This window comes from Camarhynchus parvulus, chromosome 2 (assembly GCF_901933205.1).
Source record: "Camarhynchus parvulus chromosome 2, STF_HiC, whole genome shotgun sequence".
Taxonomy (NCBI): domain Eukaryota; kingdom Metazoa; phylum Chordata; class Aves; order Passeriformes; family Thraupidae; genus Camarhynchus; species Camarhynchus parvulus.
The window spans coordinates 118,069,338-118,088,068 of NC_044572.1; the positions used below are offsets into that span (position 1 = coordinate 118,069,338).

The 18,731-nt window shown below is 36.1% G+C and overlaps 1 protein-coding gene across 3 annotated transcripts in view; it reads left to right on the forward strand.

The window, feature by feature from the left end:
• C2H8orf34 (chromosome 2 C8orf34 homolog) overlaps positions 1-18,731 on the forward strand; it is a 141,458-nt gene that overhangs the window by 108,476 nt on the left and 14,251 nt on the right. For 2 of the 3 annotated variants that reach the window (XM_030970399.1, XM_030970391.1), the window contains exons 9-10: positions 6,092-6,177; positions 11,041-11,114. In XM_030970399.1, the coding sequence (XP_030826259.1) occupies positions 6,092-6,177; positions 11,041-11,114 (160 nt within the window). Of the gene's footprint in view, positions 1-6,091; positions 6,178-11,040; positions 11,115-13,023; positions 13,479-18,731 lie in introns of those variants that run through there. The other variant, XM_030970408.1, reaches the window with a different exon arrangement.

Here is an 18,731-nt window from a genome sequence, read left to right on the forward strand (position 1 = left end):
ATTCCTGGCTTTATATTTAGGTGCTGAAAAAAACTTTGGATTTTACAGCAGTATAAGGGAGTGCAGAACTTGTGGAGTCAGTAAGTCAAGGTACATGAGGTCAGAATTTGGATCAGTATGTTTGGGAACAAAGAGTGAAGTAAAGTCATTATTACAGGCAAGTCAGGACAGATGATTATGAAGCTTGAAATACTCTTACTGGTGTTGAGGTTGCTAGGAAAAGGTGCAAGAAAACATTCAATGTAACCTAAAAGCGTATGGGGCCTTTCAGGGCTTTTGTTGTCTGATCTCTGTTGCTATAACTTCCCTGGAGTTATGTATTTGTCCTAGGAAAGTTATAACTCAGTATTCCATTGCTATCAGCAAAGGTTAGATGTAGATGTGAAGTTTTGAATTACAGAAAGGAAAGAGGTGATTTGGAGGAAAAAAAAAGGAAGTCCAATAAGTCAAATTTATCCTTCTTCTCATCTCTGATTAAAATTCCCTTTGGCTGACAAAGGAACATCATCATGTTATATATATAATAAGTTTCTTTTGTTAATAAGTTCATGATATTCATTAATATTATAAAATGTATATTAGAATTTTTGATCCAAAATAATAACTGCTTCATAAAGAAACTAACTATAAATTATGGAAGTATTTGGGTGGATTTTTTCAAGAGAATGGGTAACCTACTTTGAAATAATTTAAGGAAAATAAGTGACTCAACATGTCAAAATCTCATTAATTAAGATTCTAATTCAAACATGACACTGCCTCTGTTTTTCAGAGAACTTTATTGTTGTGCCCTTAAAAATAGGCACCTGTTTTGGCTGATCGTGAAAACAACTTTACTGCTCCTTTTGCTGAATGATTTAAGGATTATTTACCGAACTTTCCACTGCTTCTCGCCATATTCAGCTAAAAGAAGTCAACTGAGTCTTTAGCAATGGAGATCAGGAATTTTCCAATTAAATGTGTGTTTTCAGGAATAATATTTCACAGAAACCAAAATTTTTTACAGTGTTTATTCAGATTCAATAAAATTTAGCTGACACAGGGCAAAGCAGAGAGAATGGCTGGAGCTGCAATGCTTAGACATGCAATTTCCCCCCTCCTCCTTGGAGAGTGCCCTTTACTGTCCAGGAGCCCCTGAAGGAATTTTTCGTCACTACTAAAATGTCAGCAGAAGCATTTGTATTTTCTTGAAATAGCAGGTTTTCAGGATTTCTTCTCAAGTGGAGTTTCAGTTTCTGTTGTTCACCTCTAGGGATCAGAATTTGAACACCGTTATCCAGCTCTAGTTTGCTACACTGAAAAATAAGTCCTTAGTTGTGTACCAGAATTTGAAGGCCAGCCATACGTGCAGTAATTATATAACTCTTGCCTTTAGTTGCTCATTTGGGATTAAAGGAGATTTTGTCTAAAAATGATAACCCTTCTGCTGGTTCATTTTAGGAAGGAATAGAATGGGATTTTGGTTATTTAAGTGACATATTTCTGGAAGAATAGGTGAAAAGAGCATTAACCTAAATATAATCTAAATTTCTGTCTGTAAGTGACAATCACCCTCTGAATTTTATTTGGCACAGAAATTTCCTAAAGTACAACCTCTGTTATAAACTAGCACAAGACAATTATTAATACACATACTTTGAAAAAGTAGTCTGTGCAAAGAACCAATACTAGAGGGCACTATGAGGTATCCAAAGGATTTCCATTTCTTCATTTTCAGAATACTTTATGCCTTCTCCTTAGGCCCTGATGATGGAAAGTACCTATGTTTGTAATTATTTTTATGAATTGCATGTAGTCCTAAGATGTATTATGTGAACTATGTTGGTATGTTTTAATTCTAGTATTCTGCTATAACAATAAATTTACTTTAGTTTCTCTAACTACTTATTTTAAGAATGTCATAGAACAACAGTGTTGACATAGAGGAGAATCATCATGTATGTCTACCTTTAGTGCACTGGAGGAGTTCCCAGGTACAAATTTGTTCTGCATCCAACCTTGACAGGTTGGAGAGATGGGTAGAAAAGAACCGTCTGAAATTCAACAAAGGCAAATTCAGGGTCCTGTACCTGGGCAAGAATAATCCTCTGCACCAGCACAGGCTGGGGACTGACCTGCTGGAAAGCAGCTCTGCAGAGAAGGACCTGGAGGTCCAGGTCGACAACATCTGTCCATGAGCCAGCAGTGTGTTCTTGTGGAGAGGAAGGCCAATAGTGTCCTTCGGGTGTGTTAGGAAGAGCATTGCCAGTGGGTTGAGGGAGGTGATTCTAACCCTACTCAGCCCTGGTGAAGCCACATCTGGAGTGCTGTGTCCAGTTCTGGCCTCCTCAGGACAAGAGAGACATGGAGCTCATGGAACAGGCCCAGTGAAGGGCTACAAAGGTGATGCAGGGACTGGAACATCTCTCCTGCAGGAATGGCTGAGGGAGCCTGGCCTATTCAGCTACAAGATGACTGAGAAGGAGCCTTATCAATGTTTACAAGGGTCTGAAGGGAGGGTTTCAAGAGACTGGATCCAGGCTCTTCTTGGTGATGCCAAGAAATAGAGTAAGGGGCAATATGCAAAAACTGATGCACAGGAAGTTCCACCTGGACATGAGGAAGAACTTCTTTCCTGTGTGGGTGACTGTGCACTGGAACAGGTTGCCCAGAGAGGTTGTGGAGTCTCCTCACTGGAAATACTCAAGAACCATCTGTACACAACCCTGTGCCATGTGCTCTAGGATGACCCTGGTCAAGCAGGGAGGTTGGACCAGATGGCCTACTGTGGTCTCTTCCAGTCTGACCCATTCTGTGAATCATATTTTTAAGATCATACCCGCAGGAGAACTGTGATTCACACATCCACAAGCTTGCTTGTAGTGATAGACCCTGTGTAATGCTTCTGCACTAAATCTATAGAATTTATTCAGAATATCTTTGGTCCTGAAGTCCTTAACAGTTTTCTTGGAATGCATTTTGGGGTCAAAGAAAATTGAAATATTTACCTGTAGGCTGTTTGCTTTGTACCTCTTGAAGCTCCAACATGCAGCTGGTTACTATAACTGAAACAATGTCCTCTAAGCAAGAAATCCCACTAGAAACAGATATGGGAAAAAATGTTGGCTATCAGGTATCAAATTTAGACTCACATTAAAATAATTAATAGCTGAAAGAATGCTTTGGTTAAAAGCTGAAGTAGTCCATCAAGCATTAGTAAGATAGTAATTTTTAGGTAACTTCTAAACCTATATGTCTTTCTAATGAATGCTTTTTTCTGCTTAAGAGTTTTTAAGTATTTTCATTTTACTGTGGAGCTGTCTTATGAATAATACTACTTTTATACTACTGAAGAAGAACTTGTAATAGTCCAAGTACCAGAGTTCTTTTGCAAGAAGTAGTGTTTGTGACTTTTTTGTTGCTTGAGATTCATGAGAATCTATTCTGATATGAATCTATTAGTAAGCAATACATAAATAAATTGAAAATTGTATGTTAAAATAAGGTATGGATATGTCAAACAGCCTATTCATCCATCCACCCAGTATATTTCTTCCTACAAAGTAAAATCCTGTGAAATTGATTTTCTGATTAGATACATTGAAAAGATTTTTTTGTGTGTATGTGTTCTTCCTGAGGCAATGGACCACTGAAATATATCTAAATTCTAGAAAAAGATGAGCATAGTTCCAGTTATTCATATCTGGTTTGGATTTATTGAAGCTCTGAATGGGAACATTATAAAATCTTGAAAAATCTGATGGGACAAAAGAAGCAGCTCCACTTCTAGAGATAGTTTTTATATGACTGTAATGTAAGCAGAAAAGGTTGGAGTAATTATCCTTTTAGTTAAATATAAATGAACTACCAACATGGCTGGAGAGAAGGGTATCTCACTTCCGGTTCCTGCAATTTCAAGCATGTCTTTCTAAGACTGAGTATGTGCTTGCAGTAAATGTGCATATGTATGTAATGAAGGAGGATGGGTGAATTGTACTGCAGTGGAAAATTACATGATTTTTTGATAGCTTCCTTTTTTTTGCATAGTTATTTCATTTGCAATTTATTTTTTCCCTATTTGAATATCTTTAGGATACAAAGTAATTTGCTTCTGTTTGACAAGCTAGGCTCTAAAGAATTGGTAACTAGAGCATTAGAAGCCAGGTACAGAGCTATAAAAGATTCATAGAAATAATTTTCAAAATTAGGTTTACAACTTCTAACTTTTACATTTTGTTGTCTTGAGTTTCATGTTCTATGGATCTACCACCTTAGATAAGAAATATTATGAATTTACACTGAGCTTTCCATCATAAATAAATGATTCTAGGGGCAATAAAAGGAGATAAAAGTAATTGGGGATGGGGTTATTGGGGAAATGGTTTTGAGGAGTACAAACAAATAGATGACTTTAAGATCCATCTATATTAGATAACTGTGAGAATCATAAAATTTAGATAGGGCAGATAAGGGGATTCCACTTGGTTTCAAAGGTTAATTTCAAGCTTAGTATAAAACAGCTGCAGAGAGTAAGAATACAGAGTGAAAAGACCTTTTTTTTCTTCCAAGAGATAAGTTATTTCTTTCCCCAAGGTTTTACTTCAGTGCATTTTTATGATTCCTGGGCTTTGCAAAATTGAATTGCATTTTTCTTATTCTTTTCATGTCTGAATAAACCCAAGGTAAGATAACCTTTATGTAAATGGCAGTTATATTGCATTTAGAGCTACAAAGCACTTCTCAGAGCAGAATTTGTACTCAGGATTCATAAGAGCCTGGAGAAGGATGGTGGGACTCCTGGGATGCTCATTTGAAAAAACAGATACAAGCATTATTTGTATAAATTGCTGTCAAGGCATTGCAGTCAGCTGGTGCAGTGAGAAAGCCTGAAGACAAAGTCTGCCATAATTACTGTATTTTCCTTTAAACAGGTAACAAAGGAGGAGGAAATATTCTTGCATGCATAACCCCTATGGTGGGTTAACTTTGGCTAAGGGCCAGTTTCCTACCCAGTCAGCAGGATGACAGGAGAAAATAGGAAGTAAAAGCTTGTGGATTAAGATGAAGACAGGGAGATTGTTTACCAGTTACTGTAATGGGCAAAGCAGACTTGATTTGGGGAAAATTAGTTTAATTTATTGCCAATTAAAGTAGGTTTAGGTGATGAGAAACTGAAAAATAGACATTAAAACCACACTTTTCCTCCTCCCTTTCCTGGCCCAAGTTCACTCTGTCACTTCAGACTTCTCTCCCCACACCCTGAGCCATGCAGGGGAGACAGGGAGTGGAGTTTTGTGATCAGTCCATTAGAGGTCCTCTCTGCCCTTCCTTCCTCACCCCACTTTTCACCTGCTCCAGTGTGGGATTTCCATTGGCTACTGTCCATCTCCCAGACATACGCACCTGCACTGGTATTGGTTCTCCAGGGGCTGCACGGGATATTGCTTCTGGCATTGCACCATGGGCTGTAGGGGACTGTCTGCTCAGAGTATGGAGCACCATCTCCTTTGACTTTGGTGTGTCCTCTGCTGTTTCCCAGTCTTCCTGTTCCCTGCTCTTCTGCCTGTGTGGCATTGTGACTGGCTCTTCCTTAACTATGTTTCCTCTAAGGTGCCACCATTTTGGCTGAAGAGCTCAGCCCTGCCCTGCTGTGGTTCTCTGTAGTTCCTTTTGGAGCCAGATGGAACCACCTGTGACTGGCTCAGGGCAGCCCCAGCCTCTCCTCACCAAGGCCCCTGCACTGCCAACACATTGGCATGAACATCCACTATTCAATTAAATAGTGGATGTCATTAGTCCTATTCAATTAAAATATCTTTGAAGGTAAGGAAGGAAGCTTGCAGTCTCACATGCACACCTAACCTCCACTTTTGTAAAATATGACTTAAAAAATGTATAAGCTAGGATTCAGTTGGCTGTTCCTTGGAGGCTAGTTTTGGTTGCTAGACAGTCCAGGTTATGACTGAACCATGAGTGTATGCTTTTCAGCAAAGCTGTTCTTTTAATTAGGGCAATGTTGTGAGCAGGATATGTAGCCAAGGATAATCTTCTTCTGTGTCTTATCCATTGAATATGATTGCAAATGTTTTCATTGCATTTTTCCACCATTTAGATTGCAAGGGGATAATTTGGCAGAAAGGCCAGAAGATGTCTCCATGGTATCTCAGACATCTGAGCCAGCAGTGTCAGACTCTGATGGTAAGTTATATAAATATTTGCTGCTCATAAAAAAACCCCAAACATCAACATCTTGAATTTGAGAGTAGGGGTTATGTCTGTAAAAGATGAAACACTTCCAAGAGAGTGTTCCTGGCTATTTGAACTCAATCATTTGCACTTCAAATCTGTTCAAAGAGCCACTAACATATCTTTTGTCATGGCCAATTAACACTCCAAAATAGTTCCTAGGCTTATTTTGAGAGGTTCATTGGGCCAGAATTTGTTCTTATTAGACAGATTTTATGTTAGCACACTAACATTTAAAACAGCTTAATAGCATAGGCATGGGCTGTTCATTGCTGCTTTTATGCCAAAGAATGGTCTTTGAAATATTTAATTTATTACTACACATGCATCCAGATGATTCAAATGTTTTACAGTAGAAAGAAAGAGTTTATAAAATAACTCTGAAAAACACTTTTTCCGCTCATACAAACATGTTCATCTGTTGGGTTAATCTGCAGTCAGGACACTCAGACTTGTTTCAATTTCTTGTCAGGTTTTTGAACTGAATAACACCTGAAATGTTGAAAAAGGCACTTCATAAGGGATATCTTTCCAGAGAATGCCCAGCTTTCCTATGAAAGATAAAATTGATGAAGGTTAATTTTATCTTAGCTGCTGCTGTAATGGTGAGGGAAACAAATACAGGTTTTGACAGTGAATCTGCAAAGATAAATCTATTTTTCAGTCCATTCCCTTACTGTTGAACCAGCCAAGTCTACAAATTGTATGTTTTGATTTGCAGTGTAGTCTTCAGCAGCCATGGACAAGTTAGCTATGGTGATCAATTAACACAAAAAAACCTCCAGAATGTATTTTTTTTTTAATTATCCTACTCTCTGTCTTCTATATAATGCAATTATACATACTATTAGATATCACAGCAACCTGAGCTTTCACTCATTTCTCTTGCCTCATTTGTAAACCAACCATTAGTAATTAATATGTCTTTAAAGGTTAATTTTTCAAACTGGTTTTGTGAGAATGTGTGGTTTCATGCAGTCAAGACACTGGCTTTTCCTTTTATCTGCCATTGATCTTGTAATCGAACAAGGTAATAGGACACTCAGAATCTCAAAACATGATGTCCTTACAATCTTCATGAAGATTGTCAGCAAGAGATGCTCAGACTGGTGACTTCAATCAAGCCCTGTGAAAGGAAGTCAAAATTCTATTGTTGCAAAAGTGATTCCCAGAAAGAGAGGTGGTGGTGGCTAGCTTGGGAAGGGAATATGCGTGCATGGTATTATTGCAGCAAAAGCAAATAGATTGGTAAGACAGACATGTGGGAAAAAGCTCTACAGTTCACAAAATAATTTTTGAACAGATCTCATCCTTCCATATTCCTTCCTGTATGCCTTTGCTCCCAAAGTGAAAGTATGCCCACTTTGCCATGTAGTGTTCTGAAATTGCAGGCTTCAATTGAATAGTTAGGTTTTGCTAAGTGGCTGCGACACCAGGAAGAAGGTGAAACTATCAGAAAGTACTGGATGCTGTGTAATATTGGAGCTGGATCTTTCATGGTCACAAAGTATGGAGCACAAAAGTGCTACAGCTGTTCTACCTTTGTGGCCACTTCATGTGCTTCTGAATACTCTGCAGTCAATATGGCTACAGAGAAGATGGAAGATGCTTTCTTTAAAAAACACCACATTCAATAAGATACAGTAAAATTTAGATAGGAAGGTGAGGCACTGATATTCATGTGGTTATAAACATCTATCTGATGTCTATGAATATACATGGACCTGTTAGTCATGTAGCTAGAAAATAGCAAGGCCTCTCGGGTGAAAAGACTGAGGTCAGTGGTAAGGTAATGCCAAATTTCTGTCAAGAGGTGCCCTCAGAAATGTTCAGTGTTTCGTAACATATGGTTGAGTCTTTTTTTCCTAAAATGTTGGCTAGTGCTACACTTCAATTTGAAAAAAAAAACACAGCTGGATTTCACAACTAGGTACAGACTATAAAGAGACACAGAACTCAGGCAACTGCCCATTCTATCAATCTTCCCTGTAAATGCAGCACAATATTTGCTGTCTTTGCATCTGATACTTATTTCCAATAAATATTATTATGTATGAGAGGATGATTAAAAAACCTCATAAAGATATTGTTAAAAAACCCTAAGTAACCAAGGCATTATTGCAGTGAATTTTTAGTTATGTCCTCTTACAGATGTATTACATCATGAAATAGTGACTAGCAGGCTTCACTTACCAGGTTTATTTGAATTTATGTTCTGCTATTTATCAGTACCAGTGACCTTAATGAGGGAAAAGTGCATTGGGAAGTGCTGATGCAAACCATTCATTCAAGAATAAGCAAGCAAGGTACTGATGCACAACAAAGTTGAGAGTAGCTTTCTTTAGATAATGATCTGTTTCTGTTGTTAGATCTGGAACATCTCTCCTGTGAATTTCAGATGAGCTAAGCTCAGAAGTAATTGGCAGAACATCTGATCTAACAGCCCTTATAAATAAGCCTCATTTTAAGCAATTCCACCTACTAAAGTCAATGCAGGAGCTTATGTGAGAAGATCATGTGCAGCATCAGACACTATACTGACTCTGCTGACAATCTGGATCTGGTTCTAATTAACCACTTCACTGATTTCCCTCTAGTATAACCCTGCTGAATTGGACAGACTTGTGTTTGATCTAAGTAGTAAAAATGAGAGGTAGGAATCAGGTCTCAAGATAGAAAAACACAAGACACTTTAAAGCTGCAGTTTCTTTTCACTGTCCTAAACTATACCTCTCAAAAATGTTTCCCTTTTCCATTAGACCACTTCACAGGAAAGAACTAAGGAAAGAATTTGATAGGTTCTTGATTTTGATCAGAAGCAGCAGCATAGATGACTGCACAGCAAACTTTCCCTGTAGATGCCAACCTTGTCTGGTTTATCTCTTTGCTCTGTTCTGCACTGAGCCTTGCTCTTGTTCTGTAGAGATAGATGTGAAGAATTGCTGAGGCTTCAAAAGATGCACATTACAGCAGAATTGATCCAGAAAAATCTACATGCAACAGCCCCCAATGTGTTTTTCAGGTTGGTGGGATTGCAGAAGCAATTCACTTCAGTATTTTTGGGGGCTTTTAGATATGTAGAAATAGTATCACTTAGGGATAATTATTCATTTACTCCCAATTTCCTGTAAGTACCATACAACCTTGTTTCACTTGTTTCATTCTCTTCTGCTGAAATGTGCCTTTCCTTTTGAATGAAGCCATGATATAAGGCAGGAAAAGAAGACATTATTCCAAATACAGCTTTTGCAGTCTGTGCATCCTTGTAGAAGTAAGTTTGAAATGCAGTAATGTATTAAGGAGTAATCTCCTAATATAGGATAAATGAAAAGTATAAGACTTCTTAGCCACTCCTCAAATATCTGTGAAAAGCTGGTTATTATGTGAGTTTCTCTGCATGTATTGTGCAACTCCACATATTTCTGGGGTGTGGGCAAAGACTTGTTTCTTTTGTGACTCCCCCTGGAATAATATTGGACCAAAGATAATAGGCTCTGTGGTACTTGTGCCACTGTGTAAATGTGCAGGTATTTCCTATTTTATTGTGCTGTTACATCTACAGCTCTACAGATTATATTGTGATATATAATACTTAGTTTGCTAAATAAATTTTGCTAGAGCAAATTTCACATCAGTAGTTTATTCCCTATCAAACAGGAGTCACTGTTTTTTTGGGGTGTTTGTATTCTGGTTGGTTTGCTTGTTTTTGCTTGGCTTTTTTTTTCCTCTTTTAAGTGTCATTATAATAGAATGTTCAAGAGACATTAGGATGTAGAGGAAAAGTTTGGAATTGGGGATGTTCAATAAAAACATGAACGTATGAAACATATATAGTGTTGTTCTGGGTGGAACTTCAGGACCAGGGTAAAAAATTAAGGATGCAAATATGTGGGAATTAAGATTAAGAACTAGATAAGGCAATGGCAAAAGTGTGGCATCATCTCTCAATTCCCGCACAATTCCCTGACCACAGCTTTGCGTTATCATCACCTCTTTGCCCACCATATCAATTTGTGTTTGCAATTAATTGGTAACCACAGTTGCCACACTTCTGCTAAGTTCTGCTTTCATAGTAAGGATAGCCTGAGATGTTTAACAAATTGGATTCTGGAAACATAAGGACCTCCCTGCTAAGTGTCAGAATGACAGCAGAACACAGGGAAGATCAGGATATCTTCTTTTGTTAGGCTGCTGATGCAGCATCTAAGTGCCTTAGAAGAGTGCTAGGCAAAGAGTGAAACTGCATAGAATGTTACTTGGAAATTTCTTTCTCTGACAGGATTGCATAAAATCTATTTTAGGTCATTATACATGCATCAAAGAGACTTTTTAGACTCTTCACAAAATTCTGTCATTTTAAAATGTGGCAATATGGGCAAAAGTTATACTTTCAAGGTTTTTAAATGTTGTCTGAATTGACCAAATCCTTTTACTTCAGGAATTTTAGCTGAATTAATTTAATATAGTTTTATTCATTTTATTAAAGCTGGAGATCCACTACTCACTTGTGCAAAGGGTAAACACTATTTAGTCTAAATAATAAAGTTAATAAAGAACCTACAAGATACCTTGGCCACTGAAGGAAGCTTGCTTATCACTCTAGTCATCTTAGAGACATTGTTCCATATTGCATTAAGGTTATAAATTAAAATCAGACATAAATTATAATCCATTGAACTGTAACTGAAAAGTAGTACATTTACAGTAGCCACATTTACCTTCCCAGCAGTACATTTTTAGGCATTACATTTTCAAAGTGGCTAACACTTACTTGATTGGAGTGATTTACATTTCTCTTGTACCTCTTTGGAACAGCTCAAGTACCTGGGGTTGAAACGCTCACAGAAGATATTAATGAGTTTCAGAGTGCTTCTCAAGTGACAGCATCTGTAAGTACCTTCCCTTATGGGTAATCCTGTAATTTTTAAAATTAGTTTAGTAAAAAATAGATTTTGCATAGAGATAAGAGTTGTGTTTGCCAGCACTGTCATCCTAGAGAGAAAAACCCAAAATTTACGTAACCCTTCTGAATTTTCAGTTCTCTGCTTTATTTTTTTCATTCTACAAAAGGGGGTATTTTGAAATATGTTATTATAATCTACAAAACCACATGTTGGGCTTTCCCATTGGAAATGCAGTAATTTTATACATATTCTGTATGTTTTTAAATGCTAGTCAAATACTGATTTTGCCAGATAATATTCAGTTTTACAAATTGAAGAGAACAAAATAATTCAAACTCTAAATTTCATTCTGAAATATGAAATTGTGTTATCTCAACTATAATGTAGATTTCTGTTACCATTTGCTTGAAAACTAATAAGAGCAATTTAGTTAAAATGTGTGGCTAGTTTATTTGTATATTTTAAAAGAGTGCAATATTATGCTTGGTAATATCTCCATCTGTTCTTTTCTTTTGAAACTTAAGAAAATCTCTGCAGATATGCAGTTTGTGGAAAACATAACCAGCAGTAAAATAATTTTAAAGAATTATATAATTGTAATTTTGGTGCTATTAGTATTGCACCAGGAGTTTGAATATAGGCTAAAAAAGGATTGTGGGGGTTTTTTTCCCCTAAGGCAAATAGATTGACAATAGTTGTTCATTTTTGCAAAATTTTAGACAAGTGTAAGCGGACACATTAATTCCTGTTCAGTCTGTTCAGCAATACTGCTTAATAGCACACTTTAATGTTGATATAGGAAACGAAAGAAGGGCTCAGTATTTGTTAGCTAAGGAAAAAAGGGCAATATAAAGAAAGAAGAAAAATGGCAATGCAGATTGGTCTTGCAGTCTTTCAGGCAGCTGATGAAGCAGTGTGAATAAAGCTAGATAGTACTGAACATGAAGTATTTACAACTGGATTATTTATCAAGACAGTTGAGGGATATGGAGTTCCAGATCAATTCCTAAAGCTCTTTGAGAACTTGGAGTGCAAGAACCTCACAGAGCATTTGCTGATATTGGGCAAAAAGAGTAAAGAACACAACTTCAGCTGGCATTGCTTGGGGCTGCTTTTTCAAACCTCCTTTCTACTTCCCACCAGCGAACAGAGGGGTAAAATAAAATTTGCAGCGGTTTTGGAACTCACATTTCCTTATTGATTTGGACTTGTAGCTACAAAGTTTGATTTAGTAATTCTGCAGACATGTAACATAGCGAGAGAGAAACAAATTAATTGAATTACATAGAAAAAATACAAAGAAAATAAAAGTTAATTATGCTTATTAGCAAAATCTTGTTACAGAAAGGTATATCCTTCAGCTGAACAGTTTTACATGTATGCTCTGTGTGTGCAGGCTTAGGAGCAAACAAACAATATGTATCTGTGTTCATTTCTTGCTCTGGTAGTTCCAGGCTTATTTGAGGTTGCTGGGAGGATGGAACTGCCAGAGGCAGTAGGATTCCCTGGGCTGAATCTCTGAAAGCTGGCTGGTGTTGTAATTACGAGGGCTGCAAAGAGAAGACAAGAGCAGTTGCAGCTCTTGCTCTGCCCATCCATCCTCTCCTCAGGGCAAAGGCAGATCATTTCACATTCCCAAGCTCTTGAAAAACTACTTTGCCTATGTTTCTAAGGAGCCAGTTATGTTAGTTCATACTCTTTGGGGTTGTTTTTTTTTCTGGTGTATTGTGTCTTAGTGTTCCTGGATAAAAAGTGTGTAGCTAGCTGATTGTGTACTTTTGTCTCTTTATAATGGCTTGATATCCAAAATTATATTGAACTGTCCAATGCTTTCTCTGTAACTGTATCTCCTCAAAAAGAAACAAATGATCCAGCTGTTCTCCTTGCCTTTCAGGGCTCCAAAGGAGAGATCTGTTCCATGCTCCCCTAATAATTTTCAGTGAGACTTATTCTTTGGCAATCTTGACATACAAAATATAGATATAAAACTGAGATGCCACATAGGAAGGCTGTGTAGATAAATGTGATCTTGAAATGGATTTTCACAGTCTTTCAAAGCAGTATGACATATGCCTATAAACAGAATTGATACCAAAATGTATTCTCATGACTTGAATAATTTTTAGATATTTTATGAGATGCAAGATGTGGGAAAAATAGAATACTATGTTGATCAGACTTTTCTCATAAATTTTACAAATTGATTCATGTTATTCTCTCAAATGTGCATATTACATGTAAAAAATCCTGACATGGGTCAAAGTGTGCAATGTTTAATATTGATACTGCATTCCAATAGGCTAATTTGTGTTTGTGGCTAGTTAAATAGATGATTGTATAAATTCTTCTCTGCTAATGTATATCTGACAAATTTTTCTCAAAGGTGCTTTGGCCTTCAGAGGATAAGTGTTGTGAGAAAAATTGTAGGACAAAAGAGCAAGAATTATGCATAAGGATTTTCAGAAAAAACCTTTGGGTTGTTTTTTTTCATGTCCCATGTATGAATCTACATGTAAGATCTTTAATGTGGATACCAAAACAATCTGGATACTGGTCCTCAAAAGAGATATGCAACATCTATGTCTGTTACATGTTTCATGTAATTTACACTATGGTTATATTATGATTTTCTTGCAACTTTGTGTATTTTTACTGTTCTATTTCTGAAAACCCTGGTTTTTGTAGTTAGACCTTTTTATTTATACTTTTTAAAATAGAATATTTTGCTATGCTGTATTTTTCATTAAAAGAGTTAATGTTTGAAAAATTGAAAACTTAAATTTTAGTGGTTGCACAACCCCAAACAAGGCATTCTGGGCAAATAAGTGAGTAAAGCTGACAAAAAACTGGTTGAAGTATTTACAAGAATCAGCACTTTCCCCAAGTGTTTTGTAAGAATTCAAAGTACAAACAACCATTCAAAACATCCTTAGAAATCCTAGTTTACTGCCTGGCAAATACTTTTGTGTAATGAAAAGTGCCAGGCAAAATGCAAAATCTTTTTGTTGAGATTTTTCACTATGGTGAACACAAAGTTTGATAGCCAAATGTTTAGAACTTTTCCAGAAACATAAAGTAAAATAAGACTCTAAGAAAATACAGAAGTTATACTAGGAAAAATTTAAATGGCCTGGAATTCTAGACAAAATGGAAAAGCAGAGTTGCAGAGGAAGCTGCTAACTTTTCAGTGACTAACAGATAGAAACAGGGCACAATCACTGGGCAGATCACATGGAATACGCTTTGCCTTCTCTCTGACTTGTTTCTTTTACCACCTGGATCTAACAGGACTTATGCTTATTTTTTGGGAGTTTTTATATGAATCTTGCCTTGCACATGCACATAAAAAGGTATATTTTTCTTTGTAAATTATCCATGTAAGGCAAAGCAATCCAAATGCAGCAGAAACTGGAAGAAAAAGTTGTCCAACTGCAAAAAGCATTTCTGCATGAATGTGCCTTTGGTTTTTGCTCTTATTACTGTGCAAAAAATACTGTAATAAAGTGTTTTGTTTTAAATAAATTTTTCCTGTATTCCCTACTACTTTGAATCATATTATTTGCTTTCATAAAAGAGATACAGACATGGGTTTTCTGTGATGAATGCATAAATTCTTTAATTCAGTTTGTAAAATTACTTTAAGCTTCATGCACAAGGAAAAACTAAGCCTTTATTCTTGCTGTCAATATATGTTGAATACAATAATATTACAGTGTTGCATGATTTCAGTTCTATTTCTTAGAAATTTTCATAGCTTTTCCCATTTCCCCCCTAGAACAATAATATAAAGTAACTGAATTACTTGTTTGAGCATAATCAACAGAAATCATCCAAACTTCTGCATTTTACTAAATCTATAAATTAGTTACTGGATTGGGGTCACTGTTTGGCATTTAGCAGTTTATTCATTCAAATAGCTATTTTAAGATAGCACTACCACATCAGGAACAACAGCAGTGCACCTTTGCAGCAGTAGGAATTATAAGGATCATATTTGTATCATATTTATGTACACATTTATGTTCAAATTAGAAATTTATGAACATATTTATTTTCAAATTGGTGTGTTCCAATACCAAAGCTTTCAAATCCAAGCTGAATTTTGTAATTATGTAGAAATTCAGGAGCTTAGAGGTGAAATTTCAGATTTTAACTTCAAAATTTAAATCTTCTATAAAAATAATAAGTTAATATTAGATTACTTCAGCTCTTCCCTAGGTAGTAAAAAAATCCCTACACAAATGTGTATGTTTAACCACTCTTAGGCAATTTAACAATATAAGATGGTTAGAAAAGCATAATATCGAAAGCCGATTGAATCTTCTTTCCTAAAAGAACCCCTTTAAGAGTTCTCTCCCAAATTTGCCCTGAACCAAGACACAATGTTCTTGGGAAATAAGTGATTATTCCTGCAAGTAGTTAGGAAAGTAGTTTGAATTGCATATCCTGGACCAAATTTGGTTGAGACCTCCCTTATGTCAAACAAAATCCATAAACTAGACATAGATTTTTTTATATACAGAAGAAAAAAATTCTTGGGTGAAAATATTCTTATTAGAAAATATTTCATCCTCTAGACTATAATTTGAAATTGAAAGAATATTCTGAACTTTAGAAAAATATATGTAAGAAAAGGAAATCAATTAATGCCTTGCTTTTACCTGTCTAAAATTTTGTGTTCTTGAACATGACAAATTCAGAAATATGAATCCAAATAACAGTAAATAGAACTGAAATTTAGAAAAAATTATTCTGGTTGCATTTCAAAAACTGAAACAACAGTTGACCAGATATTTCCTCCTTCCTGCTTTCCTGTAAACAGAAAAACTATGTATAAGTTAACTCAAAGTACCATTTTTTTAGTGTAAGGTTTAGTGTAAAATGTGCTGCTGGCTGACTGCCACGGGAAGCCAAAAGCTTGTAATTTCAATTACACGGCATTTCAAGTAGAACAGGCCCTAACGTGGAAAAGGGGATTAGAGGTGGCAGCTGATATTGTAACAGAGCTCCGAGAAGCCTTGTATTTTTACAGCATCAGATGGTTTGCTCACCTTATGTCCTTGAACAGATTATGGCAGCTGAAACATCAAATATTGGGTGACCTCTTTATAGAAAGTGCATGTTGAATGAAGAATCCTTAAACAAAATATTGTACAAAACAATATTTTTTTAATACTTCCTAGACTACAGATGAAATGTTTTGGTGGGGTAATAATGTAAAACTTATTTCAGATAGACTGTCCAGAGATTTTTAATTCTGCTGCAGAACATCTGTACTTGCCATCTGCTTGGCCAGAGTGGGAGGGACACTTGTAAACAAATGGTTCAATAAAGAGGTTTTGGGTTGTGGGGGTATTTTTGTTTGTTTTGTTTTGTTTTAATTTAGAGGGATCTCTGTCAAAGGTCTATTTAAGATATTTAAGTTATTCAGCAAAGAAAAGCTATGTTATCGTAGAAAGCTAAGCCCAGGTGTATTCCTTAAACTTTTATCTCCTGAAGCCATCAATAAAATTTCCATTTGATTAGCAAAACCAAGTAGAATCTAAAGTACAATAAACACACTTTTCATATATTTACAAGTTTGCTAACTAATTTGGTTTCATGTTTTACTCATTTCATAGTTATCATTCAGTTTAGGTAGTCTCCCACATCCACTGGGCATGCACAGGAATACCTTATTTTTACTCTGAAACAGACCAAAATGGCATAGAAATACATGCTGAATGGTTTATTAACACTTTTTTTGGCCAGTAAGGAAGAATAATTTATTTTCTAACAAGTACTTGATTTTCAGGTGGTGTAAGCTAGAGTCCTAAATCTTGGTCTTAGCTATTCTGAAAAGCTGTACCTCTGTAGAACTCACCAGGTGTCACTGGGTATTGCATAGCCCAGGTCAATTCAGCTCAACAGTGACATCAAAATATTCACATCTGCACTGGCTTTTTTTGAGGGACAAAAGCTGTACTGATTCATGCTGTGTAGCATTGTGCTGCAGATTGAAGCACAGAGAGTGAGCTTGAAAAAACTTTCTTGCTCTTATTCATGACCTCCTTATTTTTTTTTTCTGTTCCACTGTGGTAGTCCTGGTAAGTTATGGTATTTTCCAGAAGTTTGGGGAATCAGTGATGAGAGGGATTATTTCTGGCCATATTGTGTGTAATTTTTTATTTTAGTGGTAATTTGGCCAAGGGATATGAGGAAGTAAAAAGCAATAATTAATGTATTGTATGTGAAAAAATGATGATGATATATAAGGCAAGTCACTTAAGAAATTGACACAGAGTTGACCTTCAAATATCCCAAGTACTTTGAACATATTTCTGGTGCAGAGCTCACTGCCTCACTTTCAAAGTTTGAAGGTGATGAACAGGACAGAGAGTTGTTTCTGCAATTTAGAGAGAAAAGAATGTCTTTCAGTAACATCCTCATATTAGATCTCATTAATCCTCTTAATGCAAACAGGCCATTTATAAATTTTGTGCTAATGTTTATAAAGCATAATGAATAAGCAAGGGCAATGGGAGTTTGGAAGATGCTGAAATAATTGGAAGGATTCTATGCACATACTTGATACATACTGTGTTTTTCAGCCACATTCAGTCTGCTGTGATTATCATTAAAGTCTAAGTTAACTGACATTATTGTTTCATCTCTGCAGTCCTGGCTAGCAGACAAAGGATAAGTTTTGGTGAAGTGCAGTAAGAACGTTTAAATAAATGGTTTGCAAGCCTGAATCTCTTTCTTAAGTGACCTATTTAATCTGCTGCTATGTATCCACTGGAGAGAAGGCACATCAGGGAATTCTGCTAGAGCAGTACAAATTCATTTATCCTTGCATTTGAATTGACCTGCTTCCAAGGCCTTCTTGATAACATCCCCTACTTTCAGCTTGTGTTTATCTTCTAGGAATAGAAGATCTGTTGCATAAATTGTTTGCAGGAGACACTGAGGACCTCTGTCTGTGTTTATGCATTATGCACCTAGATGAACTCATAGTCTCAAAATGTTAAAAAATATTTTTAATGCTAAGTGTTATTTAGAAATATACACAAAAATTACCTGGGCCTGCCTCCAAAAATGTTGTTGATTATAGCCGTGGAATATTTAGCTTCAGAGAAAGAACAAAAAATGCTTACACTACAGTTTTAATGAATTCTTATACCCTTTTTTCCCCAGATCATTTTAATTCTCTATTAGGTAAGCATTTAATTGGAAGTTACTATTGTTATAAGCATATAATTTGTTATGAGATGAAATTGCTAATGATAAATATCTCATCTTCCTTAGAAACTATAGCAATACCATTCTGATCTTTTGTGAAGCTATTGCCTGAAAAAATGTCAAAAGCTTACGATATTACATAAAGTAGAAGATGTGCAGGAAGAGTTACAAAATTTGGGGGAAAATTCATCCAAAGTTGTCCCAGTTTCACAGGGTGTTGGAACTGTGTATCTGAAAAGGAGTTTGAATATGTAACAGTGGAGACCTTCTTGTACTCAGTCACCTTTGTTTTGTATGAGTCTTACATGACTACTGTGCATAAAGAGAAGAAGTACAGAAAAAGCAAAGTCTACCAAAACCCAGCAGAAGTTTGTAAAAGAG